The sequence below is a fragment of the Crinia signifera genome, chromosome 5 (assembly GCF_055691185.1).
Source record: "Crinia signifera chromosome 5, ASM5569118v1, whole genome shotgun sequence".
Taxonomy (NCBI): Eukaryota; Metazoa; Chordata; class Amphibia; order Anura; family Myobatrachidae; genus Crinia; species Crinia signifera.
In genome coordinates, this window is record NC_139221.1 from 210,478,783 (window position 1) to 210,493,365 (window position 14,583).

General features: G+C 41.4%; 1 protein-coding gene across 6 annotated transcripts in view; it reads right to left on the reverse strand.

Annotated features, from left to right (window-relative positions):
- SEPTIN7 (septin 7) overlaps positions 1-14,583 on the reverse strand; it is a 358,518-nt gene that overhangs the window by 30,065 nt on the left and 313,870 nt on the right. For all 6 annotated transcript variants that reach the window (XM_083188501.1, XM_083188502.1, XM_083188498.1 and 3 more), the window contains 5 exons: positions 13,914-14,014; positions 13,370-13,504; positions 7,117-7,234; positions 1,972-2,064; positions 1,114-1,210 (listed from right to left, as the gene is read on the reverse strand). In XM_083188501.1, the coding sequence (XP_083044627.1) occupies positions 1,114-1,210; positions 1,972-2,064; positions 7,117-7,234; positions 13,370-13,504; positions 13,914-14,014 (544 nt within the window). The remainder of the gene's footprint in view (positions 1-1,113; positions 1,211-1,971; positions 2,065-7,116; positions 7,235-13,369; positions 13,505-13,913; positions 14,015-14,583) is intronic.

Genomic DNA, 14,583 nt, shown 5'->3' on the forward strand with positions numbered 1-14,583 from the left:
TAAACAGGTAACAATTATTTGTTATAAATTTAACCCTTTATTAAGTCAAAATGGCGATCCATCTTTTTTATGTATCCTTCTAAGGCATGAAGTACACAGGGTAGTCAGCATTTCTGAGACTTAACCACAGGTGCCACTTTGTACATCCTTTTCCAGGGTGAAGACTAATCTCTACATAAAGCTGATTGGGGGTAATTGGCTCACTGTGGCATATTTAATTAGCCTGAATAATCAGCTAAGTTTTCATCAAAAATGGGTCTGTATCATGTGTGTTTTCGTAGTGCAAAAAGATACACTGATTTAAAAAAAAAAAAAAAAAAACTTTGGAAGAACAGATAAAAATGGACGTTTTACACTCAGATGATGATTACCCCTGCCCCCACTTAGTGAGGTAGAGGGGGGGTGGGGCAGTAATTTTGAAACCTGTTTCACATTATAAAGCAGTAGCGATAAAACCTACACAAGATTTCAATAAATGAACCAATAATACATCCTAACTAAATACAGAGTAATGGTTAACCCCTCACAATATAAGTTAATATAGTATAAAATATGCATTAACAGTACTTAAAAATACATTTTTTTTGTTCCCCTAAAGCCTGTGGTGAGTGACAATCAGAAGGAGGTTTAGTCAAGGATTAACACCTCCCCTTCTAGCCATGTGTGCAGAAGTTGCGTTTAAGTTCCAAGCTCCATAGGCACCCTCCTGTGTCGCCAAGAGGAAGGCGGATAAAAGTATTTTATGCAGAGAAAAGCAAGAATGACAACCTTAAGAGATAATCAAGATGAAAATAGCCGTAATAATAAAACACGTCCTCCCTGTATAAACGCTACTCCAGAAACTGTGCTACAAGCCAGCAACCAAAACGCAATAAGATAAAACTAAGTATGATAAAACCAAGATCACCCACAAGGAATTTCAACTTTGCTCTGTTCTCTGTGTTGGACATTACAATAAATATTTTGGATGTGAATATCATTGGAAAGAAAGACAGACTCAAACCTCCAGTTCAACAACAAAAGGGAAACGTTGTGTGAAGATGTATGCACAGTAAGTGAATAACAAAGGAGTAAAAATAGTGGAAGAATCACTGCTGTATATTGTATTATTACCTTCTGCAACACCCCATGGATACTGTCTTCCTCTGACTCGTTTGCCATTCACCTCTATGATCGTGTTACTACCCACCACAGCAAGTGGTAAACGGTCCTAATAAACAAACAAAAAAGAAAAAAAAGACTTACTACATGATTACAAGACAATCACATCATCTATACTCTAAGCTGATTAATCTGCCTTTTATTTATTTTTATTCTGGTCTGAAGATTAAAGTATCTAGGTCCTGATGCAGTGACTAAAGGTGCATGCACACTGGAGGATAATAGTTCACAATATAGTCTAGTGTGTGCGCACTATAGCGTTACCAACATTCGCTCCTGCAGTTAGTTAACAAATGTCATACTGCATATACAGACATGGGAAGGCATTGCTAAGGAGGGCCATGCTGCTTTCTGATGCCAACAACCCATGGGTAACCACCACCACTAAGATCGCTCATTGAGTGTACCAAGCTTAAGCCCTGTACACACTGGGTGAAAGGGGAGCCTGTGCTGAGCGACAGCGTAAAGCCTAGAGCTAAGCTAGAACAAGCCAGATCACTTAGAAATGGATGAAAATTGTTTGTAAGGGGCATACACCCCTGATAGTGGACACACACACCTGTGTGTATGCCCCTTAGAGCTTTCCTAAACTCACATAACCACTATCACCACTTCTTCCACCACAATCCATACTAATTATGACAGGACTAAGGTAGCTTAGAGAAATTGAGGAGGAAAAATGGTTATATTTTTACTGTAAAAATAGAAGGAAAAAACAAATCTGATTCATTAGACACTTGTTTAACCTTCAGAGACCCTTTATTTACTCTAAGTCGGTAAAATAAAGGTGTCATTTATTGTAACGCAAACCTTTATTTTTTTCACCAACTTATTTTCTTCTTCATCATCTGTTTCTGGAAATTCATAGATCTTAATTTTGTGTTCCTGGATTTCTTTCATTATCTGTAAAAAAAAAAAAAAAGTGAATTAAAACACAGGAAATACTAATTTCAAGAAAATACATTTATGACTTAAAATGTTTACTAAATCATTTTTATTGATATTTTTGCTTGTAAACAAAGACATTTAGTACATACACAGCTGTATTCATGTACAATTACTGTAAGAACATGCATAAATACCAAAGTAATAAACGTTTACATTGGTGTCTGGTACGACGTATTTGGTAGAGTTGGTGTATATAAAATTCCTGTCACACACAAGGACGCACGACCCATCTGACCTTGAAAGAGTGAGGTGAATATATTGACATGGTATATTATAGCTTATCATTAATAAGCTAGGTGGTCTTAGTGGCGAATTAGATTTGCTAGGCACAAGCCTGACGAAGGAGCGCTCAACAACATGAAAACAAAATGGTGTTTAACCATTGTCAACATCTAGATGCGGGGAGAGTCCAACCAACCATTTGTTCCATATATTATGATATTTTATATCTGATTGTCTGGAAATATAAGCACATTTTTCATGCCGCACAGTGTCACGATTGTGCAATACACACTTTTACCAAAGTAAATAAGTTAATAACATATCGTTGAGTGGGTTTTATCTAAAATATCTTCTTCAAATGATGCTAAAATGCATACCAACGGGGTAAAAATGTCGGATGGGATACCAGATGCTGCTATAATTAGAGTAGTCTCCTGCCAGAACTTGCATATCACCAGGCATGACAACATTAGATGTCAGAATGAACCATCCAGTGAGACGCATTTGTGACAGCTAGCGTCAGTTCTGCCTCCCATTTTAAGTAATCTTATGGGAGTTCGATATACTCTATGCAGTATAAATAATTGGATTTGTTGAAACCTAGACAAAATTGGAGATATGTGAGGACTAGCCAAGGCTGTATCCCAGGTTACCCGAGACAAAGGTCCCAGGTCTCCCTCCAAAAGTTTTCTAAGGTGAGAGAGATTATTGTCATGGAACTAAGCTAACAAATCTGGGTAAATTAATAGTATTATCTTAGGTCACCAAATGACAATAGCAAACGTTTAATTGGTGAATCTTGAATAGTAGGGGGGTCAGAGGGAAATTGTGCCCTACAGATCTGTAAGTATCTAAAAAAAAAAAAAAAAAATACATTGGGCACAGGATAGTCAATCTGCAGCTGTTGTACGCTGGCATGTGTGCCGGCATCATTTACAGCAGAGGAGCGGAGGAGAGTACAGTTACATTTATGATGATGTTTAAAAAAAGATGACATGAGCTTTTCTGGAAAAAGGTAGATTTTTTGTTCACAATTGTTTATTGAAATTACTGTCAATGTTAGTTAAAGACCTACCCCGAAAAGAAGCCATATGGTGTTTTTTGGACCGAAAAAAATAAAATAAATGTATTCTAATTCTTATCATCGGGGAAACATGGTAGGATGTCAGGATCCGATGCGCACAAGACCATGCATTAGATTCGATCTGATGTCAAACAACTCATTTGGACAATTTTTGTTTGATATATTAGCGCAACCCATTGGAATTGGATGAAAACAGGTTAGATTGGACATGTGTATGGACACCTTTAGAGTATAAAAAAAGGGATTCATTTACATTTTAATTGCTTGTATCTGCTAGAGTGTAAAATCAGGTGTATTAATTATGGGGATTAAAAGGGGAAAAGAGAAATTGATTACTGAATACATAATCGCTAGTGTCACTTCTTAGTAAACAGTGTCTGCTCAAAATACACTGAGCGGTCAGTTATTGATCAGACAGCACAATGCACAGGGCTGTACTAATGAGACAATGATGCATGTTCTGCTGGTCGGAAGAAGATCATTAGAACACAAATTTTTAATCCCAAAACTTTTAAAGCCAGGAATATACATTTCAATCGCACTGGCGCCCATTCTGAAACATCATCCATCAAAAAGTGGGAGATCAGATACTATGGGAACAACATGTAACAGCCAATTTCCCTTCGATCTAATGCATTAATATGATTGATCTTGGGGAGCACAGTGGCTACCTCTAAGACAGTGGTTCCCAACCTGTGGTATGCGTACCCATGGGTACGCATCCACCCGCTCGGAGGTACGCGGCGGCCCCGGCCTGTAATGGCGGCCGCGGCAGTCAGACAAGTTGCTGGAGGTTGAGGTATGCGGCGCCGGCTTCTGAGACTGAGGGGAGGAGAGTGCATTGCATATCTCTCCTAATCCTCAGTGTACTTCCGTGTGACTGGCCACCCGTCCGCCAATCAGAGCTTGCGGGCCGGCAGCCAATCAGGAGCCGGCCAGCGAACTTTGATTGGCGGACAACCCAGTCACAGTGAAGGGAAGGAGAGATCCTTCCCTGAGAGAAGCAGCGGCGGCAGCTACACGGCAGGGGGACACTGGACTGTCCTCTCCTCAGCAGCAACATCAATGGTGAGTGTGCTGCTGCTGGGAAATACTATGGGGGCATTGCTGGCACTGTGTGGGCATACCATATTGCTGGCACTGTGGGGGCATATTTATTGCTGGCACTGTGGGGGCATATTTATTGCTGGCACTGTGGGGGCATATTTATTGCTGGCACTGTGGGGGCATATTTATTGCTGGCACTGTGGGGGCATATTTATTGCTGGCACTGTGGGGGCATATTTATTGCTGGCACTGTGGGGGCATATTTCTTGCTGGCACTGTGGGGGCATATTTCTTGCTGGCACTGTGGGGGCATATTTCTTGCTAGCACTGTGGGGCATACTTGTTACTGGCACTGTGGGGCATTGCTGGGACTGTGGGGCATACTTGTTGCTGGCACTGTGGGGCATACTTGTTGCTGGCACTATGGAGGCATACTTGTTGCTGGCACTGTAGGGGCATTGTTGGCGCATACACAGTACCATGGGGTCATACCTGGCACCGTGGTGGCATTCCTGTTTCTGGCACTGTGGGGGCATACCTGGCACCATTGGAGCATATGTGTATCTGGCACTATTGGAAGGCTAACGTGATCCGTTGGAATGTCTGTTGCTTCAGTAATAGAGTTTTGACAGTGTTCTGTTATTTTATATGCTGTCCGCACAATGGGCTGAGCTTATATTGTGGTCAAGTGGTTGCACTTTTTTTTTTCTCGTCATTGCCAGTATGACTTGCCCCTGTTAAGCCACACCCTTCAAATGAGGCCACACCCCTTTTTAGGCCACGGCCCTTAAAAATTTCACGAGGGGGTACTCAAACGAAAAGCCTAATCAAGGGGTACGGGAGACAAAAAAGGCTGGGAACCACTGCTCTAAGAGATAGGTACACACTATCCAACATATAGCAGGCACGTGAGATGTGTACCAAACATATGTCTGAAAAGTGTTGTTTACAGATTGCACTCGCTGTGCAGCACAGTGTACAGGCACTCTGCCGATCACCCAGAGACTTGCTGCTGACACACTTCTGATGAAGGACTTGGTCCGATACGCGTTAGCGTGTGATGGACGCTCTACTCTTACCATCTGAAAAGGACTGCTGCGGTGAGCCCTGGATTTGCCTGCACAGACCATTTACCCATTCCGGAGTGGGGACTGCATGATCAGACTAGTAGCTGCATTGCCAGTGGGACTGTTTTACACTATCCTTTTTGTCTTCCTGTAAGTGTAATGGTCTATTAAAATGACCTTATACCATAAGGTCATCTGCACTATATTGTGTTTTTCTAAACCTCCCCTAACACATGGCGAATACCATGAGATAAGGGAGGTTATCTTTTGTAGATCTGATTCAAATCATCCCCACAGCTATTGGATTCTCCTGCCAGAGGATCGGGAATGGACAGTCATATATGGTGATATATCTATCACCTAAATTACTATTGGTTATTACCGAGCGCTTTGTACGTTTCCACCATTTGTCTTACGGTTATCCATTCAAGTATTTGTAGATGGTTAACCCCTTGAGTGGTGGGTTTTGCTGGGGCAGGACAAACCTACCAGGGCAGGTTTATCCTGCCCCAGCAAAACCCACCACAGAAGGCTAGAAGCAGCCAGCCCCCCCCTCGCTTCCCTGCTGTCTCTCTCCCCAGCCCTATGCCGCCTGTCACATTTAGCAGTGACGTCGGCGGCAGGCTGGGGGATGTTCGCGGCTCGGGAGGAGTCGGGTGCCTGAGCGCTTCCGAGTCCCCCCGAGCCGCTCCGATACCCGAGCCTGCCGCCGACGTCACTGTAAAGTGACAGGCAGGTGGGCGGGCGGGTCGGGGAAGCTCCGATCGCCGGAGCAGAGGTACAAGGGGGGGAACAGTGGGGGACTGGGGGGCTGGAGCTGGTCGGGGGTGCAGTGTAGAGGTGCTGCGCCAGTGGTGCACACCTGGACACCACTGGCGCGCACCTATTGTATAATAGTGGTATGCCCGGAGATTTTCCGGGACAGCCCGCTGCGGCAGCGCAGCTGAGCCCGGAAAATCTCCGGGCATACCACTCAAGTGGTTAATCTTGGTATGCACTTTACCTCAGCTGCACTTTAATTTAATCATGCACCTTGTCTGAATTATCTTTTGCTATCTTTGCTGCGGAGACGGCCAGTGACGGACATCACAAATGGGTGGATACATGTAAATACTGCCCAGTTGTGATGTCAGGCATGACACACCTGTCATAAGAAAAGTGGGAAGTGTGCATACTTTCCAAATGTCAGATATCCGAGGATCAGCTGGACGGCTCATCTGTCATCCTAGTGTCTACCCAGCACAAGTAAGATCTCAACTAGGGCACTAGAAAGGAGCAGCATTTTTAAAAGGTTTTTACCCACAGTCCATCAAACATGGATTGATTGCAAACTGCTGCATAATATGGTTCTATACAAATTAAAGTTAATGATAATGGTACAGAAAATAGACTAAACGTTTGTATTTTGAGAGGGTATTTTAGGGTTTCTCGCAGTGATGCTGAACCTCTACGTGAAAGGAACGTTGTACATAAACATTTATGCTGGAAATGTAAAGCACTGTTCTCTTAAACCAGAATAAAACCCAATGACAAATGGAAACACAGATTATTTCCCTGAAATAAAATATTAGGCTGATTAAATCTCACCTGCTTTTTAAACTGCTGGCATTCTTCTGGCGTGAGGGTATCAGCTTTTGCAATGAGTGGAATGATATTGACTTTTTCATGCAGGCGCTTCATAAACTCAATATCCAAAGGTTTCAGTCTAAATGGAACAAAAACCATGTAAATGAAGGGAACACTAACAAAGATCCTAGGGTGCTCCAATTTGGGACACTGCTACATCAGAGATGACATGACAGGAAATTACTCAAACTTGTCTGAATCGATCAATGTTCATTTACTGGACAAGGGCTTCCTGCCTGAGGCTCTTTGATATAGCTGTTACAGAGGCATTCAGAACATCACAAACACTCCTCCACAGAAATACATTCAAGTCATATGTCTGATTACTATCATTAACAATGAATGTTCATTGCACAAAAGGCTACATTCAACCAGATCTTCTGGTGGCCAAATGGCTGCCTGAACCGTGTCTCAAGCAAACTGCTTATTTTATTTCTAAATTAAGAAAAAGGACAAACATAGCAAATATTACCAAGGAGACTACCAATTGTTGCGATCCTGTTTAGGCAGCCATATTAAAAAGTGTTTGTGCTATACCAAGCCAATGTAACAAACTAAATATCAAAGTATTTGGAAATACGTTTTTGGGTTGAACACACAGAGTTCTTGTTTTCAACGGATTTATGACGACATTCCCAGTCTGCAATACAAATCCCTAACACGGATAACATACTTTTTTTTATTTTACAGGTGCATAATGCAGATTAATGTTCTATGGGTGATTTGCATGTTTTTATTAGGTCTAAGGCCAGCCTGTATCATTTTCTATTTCTGCATACAAATAGATGGCGTGTAGTGATATAATTATTATGTAGCACTTTCAAAATCATAGTGTACAATCGAGTTTGTAGCACTTAAGGCAGAGATGGACAAAATCATTTTTTCTTGTAACGCAGTGTTAATAGTAAAAGTCAGCAACATATGTCTCACAGGGGTAGATTTATCAAGCTTGGTGAAGTGATAAACTGTCTGGTTTTTATCACTGGCCAATCAGCTCCTACCTGTCATATTTCAAATCAAGCCTGTAACTTCACAGGTAGGAACTGATTGGCTGGTGATAAAAACCAGACCGTTTATCACTTCACCGAGCTTAATAAATCTACCCCACAGTTCCCTACTGCTTAAACACTGGTGAAAGATTGCCACATTGGGGTCTAGATTTATTAAGCTCAGTGAAGTGATAAACTGTCTGGTTTTTATCACCGGCCAATCAGCTCCTACCTATCATTCTTCAAACCAAACCTGTAACTTCACGGGTAGGAGCTGATTGGCCGGTGATAAAAACCAGACCGTTTATCACTTCACCGAGCTTAATAAATCTACCCCTGAGTACAGAATACATTGAGTAAATGTGGACCCTCATAGAAATGTGCACGCTTGGCAAAGGAAGATTGATAAACATAAATGCAGTTCCCCTTCTAGTGGCTATTTATATAATAAAAATTAAATAAAAAAAAAGGGGGGGGGGATTGTGGAACTCTTATAGACTGTGCTAAATAATCTTCTATATGAAACATGTATACTGCGTGTGACAGGACAGTCTTGTAATGGAATAAAGCCGTGGCTTCTACATTTTAGCACTGTGCATTTGGAACATATTCACACACACATATATACTAGTACTACCGAGTCTGTTTCAACATTTGGTAATCAAGTACATTTTCAATTTAGCCCACACAAAAATCAAGCAGTTCATGGAAAAATTGCCAAACACTTTCTAAAGGAAGAAAACGTCATGACAATAGCGCACACAAAACAGGATATTGGTAGCAGAGTACACAGGAAGCACTACACACTCCCTTGGCTTACAGCACCAGGCAAACCGTAATCTACTTTTCTTTCCTTCAGTTTCCTGTGGTAAACAATACATTCATAATAGCTGGCATTCCAGAGCTGTGCTGTAATAAGAGACATTTAAGTGGCACTGACTTTTAGGGCTCATTCACACATTATTTGTTAATAGGCTTCTCAATATCTACCCAATGACTGACAATAGTAACAAAATAAAATAAAAAAGTTAATTTTTTTTTAGGGTTAATCTTTGAGATTCTTTACCACCAACATGTTTAAGATGTTACAACTCCAGATTTTCTATAAACAGGCATTATTCTAATCTGACAAGTGAACCAAAAGCACGGTCTGCAGTTATCCACTATAAATAGAACAGATTCATGTTAAATGCTGCTACAAATTCCATTATATACTGTAACCAAAGCAGAGCTTAATAGAGCAAACCAATCCTATTACAGAAGGCCTCAATCAGGAAGACTAATGCATACCTCCCAACATGACCCTCTCGAGGAGGGACAGAATGCTCCGTTTCTGGACTTCCATCTTAATTTATGATTGCCATCACCTGTTTTAAACAGGGTAATTGATAAAAAAAAAGGGCGTTTCAGCACAGGTGATGGTAATCCATAAATTAAGAGGAAAGTCCAGAAACAGAGCAATGTGTCCCTCCTGGAGAGGGACATGTTGGGAGGTATGCTAATGGCATTTAGTTAGTGTAAGGAAGAGTACTGCAGTTAAGTCAGCAGTGGTGGACAAGTGGGACTCAAACACCCAATGATAAACAAGAGCTCCTCACAAAATGTAGAATTCATTAGTATTGGCTGGCAACAGAAAAACAGATACACCAGTTTAGTAACCTATACACCCTCTTGTTGATGGTATTAAAGCAGGGACATGGATTTCACAAGCTGGACTGTGATATGAGCTCACATGATGCACAAAGCCTTGTGCCGTGGGGTTAGCAATGTTACCAGAGTGGTCCTGTGCCCCATAGAGGAAAGTAGCACTTTTCATCTGTTGTACAGAATTCTTCTTTTGGCCACAGCATTGTTACACTCTGGATGTCTTCCTAGATGATCTGTAGGACAGACTTAAAATCCATATTTCATGCTGAATTCAACGATGGAAGGACCAACCGACCACTCTGGTAACTATCCAGCTTTATTTCAAGTTGCATAAACCCGTATAAGCTGACAGACTGACTTTGTATTAGATGCCAATTCATTGCAGAGATATCTGCCTGGACCTAATAAAGATGTGGCCTCATACATTAATGCTTCAGCTGGGCCAAACAGGTCTATGCAACAATCTCCTGGGGCATTCTAGTTGCATTGTGGACAACACACACACATTTTTGGGTAACATAGTACACAGGACCTGATGGCTCACTTGGCCCAGGTATCTTGCAACACATGGCGTATTGAGGCGAGTTGCATGACATATTCGTACTTTTATTGTAGAAAAAACTAATGCAGAGATGTGGTGGCAAGAACTGGGAATGGAAGCAGCGGCTTCACTTTTTCTGGCATAGGGCCAACCAGGAGACATGCTGCATGGCAGAGTCCATCACTCAGTTTTCCATGCACTTCACAATGCTAGGTCCCGGTTGCACAAGATCAGCCAGTTACACATTGTTATGTTGTTTAGCTGGCTTAAAAGCCCAATCAAGTGGAACTAAACAAATCAGCAAGGTTCATCCAGTCACAACAGACAGCATATAAAATGTTAACCAGTGTGTATGCATTACTGGGACAAACGGGGGACAGATTCTCTAAGCTTCAAAAGTGATAAAACGGAGAGTGAAAAACAACCAGCTCCTGCCTGACATTTTTCAAACAGTCTGTGACATGGCAGGTATGGCGCTGATTGGCTGGCTGTTGATTACTCTCCATTTGATCACTTTTAAAGATTAGTGCATCTGGCCCCCAGTCATGGGCATTGTAATAAGGGGATGCTGATAGTAATTAAAATCCAAAAACAAGTACCAGCATACTGAGGGTAGATTTATTAAGCTCGGAGTAGGGATAAAGTGTCTGGTTTTTATCACCAGCCAATCAGCTCTCAACTGTGTATATACAGGCTTGGTTTGAAAAATGACAGGTAGGAGCCGATTGGCCGGTGATAAAAACCAGACTATCACTTCACCGAGCTTAATAAATCTACCCCAATATGAGGCAATCTAATGTACTCAATCCTGTGTTTTGGGACGGTGTAAACCAGTGGTCAGGGAACTCGGTCCTCATTACCCCACACAATGCATGTTTTGCTGGTAACCCAGCATGTGCACAGGTGTACTAATTACTCGCAGACACATATTATAAGGTATGCAGGTGGATTTAATTATTTCACTTGTGAGTCTTGCGTGGGGTAATGAGGACCGAGTTCCCTGACCACTGGTGTCAACCCATTTACCAAGATATATTGTTGTCTAAATAAAAGGAGTAAGTAGTAACAAGTTTGGATTACAGTGAATCTGAACATTTACAGCAATCACTATTTGAGCAATACTGACGAATATTGCTGCAAGAAATGTGTAAAATAATGTATAGAATAGGCACAGCTGCTACTACTACAAGAACAGCAGTGCTAATACATTACATTTGAAAATCGTGTATTTTTCTGAAGATCGCAGACTCATATTTATGCTCTACAGTCCTGAGCAATTATAGCACACTTACACAGAGGACTGCAATCGGACTAATGAACAACACAACTGAATGGGTGCCGGATGGAATCCCGACAGTCATTTGCCAGACGTCGGTATCCCGACTGTTAAAACACAGAGGGGTTCCCGACGGCCACCGGCTATTCTCCCTCGTGGGGGTCCACGACTGTCACGAGGGAGAATAGAATAGGTGGCGTGCGTGGCAGGCACAGCGAGCCCGTAAGGGGCTTTGTTGCGCTCGCCATGCTGTTTGAGTTCGGCCAGTTGGGATCTCGACGTCGGGCTAATGACTGTCGGGATCCCGACTGTAGGAACCCGATAACACACCCAACTGAATAAATGCATGTCTCAAGGTACTTTAACAGAGCATATACTCTGCACGATTCACTCACTAAGTAAGATCGCTAACTATATTGATGAAATCCCAGGCAAACGATATAGCGCATACCAGGGCTATTTTTCAGCAGGCTCCAGCAGGAACGGAGGCCCTTATTCTAGTTCACTCTGACAAAATATTTCTTAGATGGACAAAACCATGTGCACTGCAGGTGAGGCAGGTGTTACTTGTGCAGATATAATTAGATTTGGGTGGGGTTTTACACCTGCCTCACCTGCAGTGCACATGGTTTTGACCATCTAAGAAATATTTTGTCAGAAAGAGTGAACTAGAATAAGGGCCTCAGTTCCTGCTGGAGCCTGCTGAAAAATAGCCCTGGCACATACACATCGTTCAGTGTTGTCACCCGGCCCCATGCTAAACATGCAGTATTTGCCAATCTAGTTAACCAGCTAAGCATCATTAACAGTATATTGCTTCTAGACATTATATCTGTGTAAGATACATTTAGGAGCTCTTTCCCATGAGGCGACCAGCTAGAAAATAGATCACAGTAAATTTAGTAGATTGTAGCATTATCATAATCTGTACAAAGTCATTGTAATGTAATTGTATTATAAAACTCGAAGGTCAGCAGGCATCCTTTACATGTCTGTCTCTATAGATGTTCCCACAGTGAAGTAGACACAATATGAACCTATTTACAAGATTGCTCTGACAACTAGGCAAAACAGTACTACACCATTACTTTTTTTTTTTAAGATACAATAAAAAATAGTTTTACAAAAAGATACTACATATTTTATTCCAACAATGTGCACGGTAAGGGTGATACCAATTAGCAGTGGTGGTAATTTACTGGTTCCAATAGATTCACCGGGGACCATCATATTAGCCCATATGCTGGCAAGCTTATGCCCTGATGCCGACATTTAGCGGGGATTATGCTTCCTGTGGCTCAGGCATGCAAAAGCATAATCCCCTATAAGCAACCCTCAGAGCCAGCACAATACATGGATGCGGGAATTTATCCTGGATCCCATGTGTTATCACCCCCAAAAACAGGCTAAAAATGGAAAGCTAATAATAGCCATCTATTACCATTAGCTTCTAGTTTCAGGAGCAATAAATTACTATTATGATCCAATGCAGTCCAACCCCAAAACTATAACACCACAAGGGGCCATGGAACTGGCATGGCTTCCTCAAGTTCAGCACACGCATCGACTGACACACTTTTTGCTGCTGTAAACATTGATGATCTGATTGTTAAAACACACTTAGGAATGTAAGTGAACAACATACTTATGGTTAGGACGTGGGCAACTTCTTTCCAATCAAAAAAATAAACTTATCAGTACATAAGCACTATTAGACTGATATAGAAGAGCTAGTTAAGAAAATCCATTGCAAGCACTAACCCGTGGCCTGAAGGTGCAATGAAGTATAAGCAGCATTGCACACGGTTGTCTGGCATCTGGCGTCTGTTCACACGTGATTCTGCATTAAGGTAGTCTTCAAATTTACTGTCAATGTAGTCAATAACTGGCTGCCAACTGAGGAATGAATAATATTAAGCATATGTCAGTATGTGAGTTCCAAAAACCACAAGATAATAGTTAATTATGAGCGTATTCATAGACATCAGAATATAAAAGGTTTGCTAAAATGTACAAATACAATAATTCTGTATGTCAGCCTTTTAGGCAAGTAAAATTGCTGGAAATATATAAAGTCTTACCAATCTGTTTCTACCAATCATTTTATAGAATGTACTCAATAACTGCTAGCTGGTTGCTACAGACAACTTCTCAACTAGTCCACACTTTAGACTGTTTGATACATCTCCCGCATTTTGTTACATACACATTAAGATTGTATTACTTTTATTTGTGTTATCTTATACGGTATATTCACAAAATAGCCAATTAACTCTTTTTCTGAAATAAAAACGTGAAACCTTACCAGTTGCTATTATCCACTGCATCGCCAAACCCAGGCGTGTCTACTATCGTGAGGAGCAGCTGCACGCCACCTTCTTTAATTAGAACCTTTGACTGCTCAACCTAAAAAGACAAATAAAAATATACTTCTAAAAATCATAAGTATGGGGATATCTCACAAACTGATATTATGCATACCTGAGGAACTTAAATACAATAAAAACCATCCAAAACCCCCTTTTCTACTGCTGATCCCCAGCATCACATGGCAAGTTCTAGTTTATTCATTGTTGGATCCAAATTGGACTTTATAGTTAGTCTAGCTGGCTTCAATATTCATACACTTTCCATAACATCCCTTTAATCTGGGACACCTATTCAATTGCTGATTAAAACCCAGGTAAATTCAGGCTTGAAATTAGACCAGCACAAAACCAGTGTAATTCATGCGTCTCAGATTAAAATTGTATTATAGCACGCACTCCTAATATATCTGCCCCAAAGTTTGTATAATTAGGATTTGAGTATTAAGCCTTAACAAGAGATGAATGCAAGGGTGATACGGAGAGATAAGCGTCCAGCCAATCATCTCCTTGCTGACTTTTTCAAACACAGCCTGTAACATGGCAGATAGGATGTGATTGACTGGATGTTGATCTCTCTTTAATCAACCTTGCATTTATCTCGTTAAA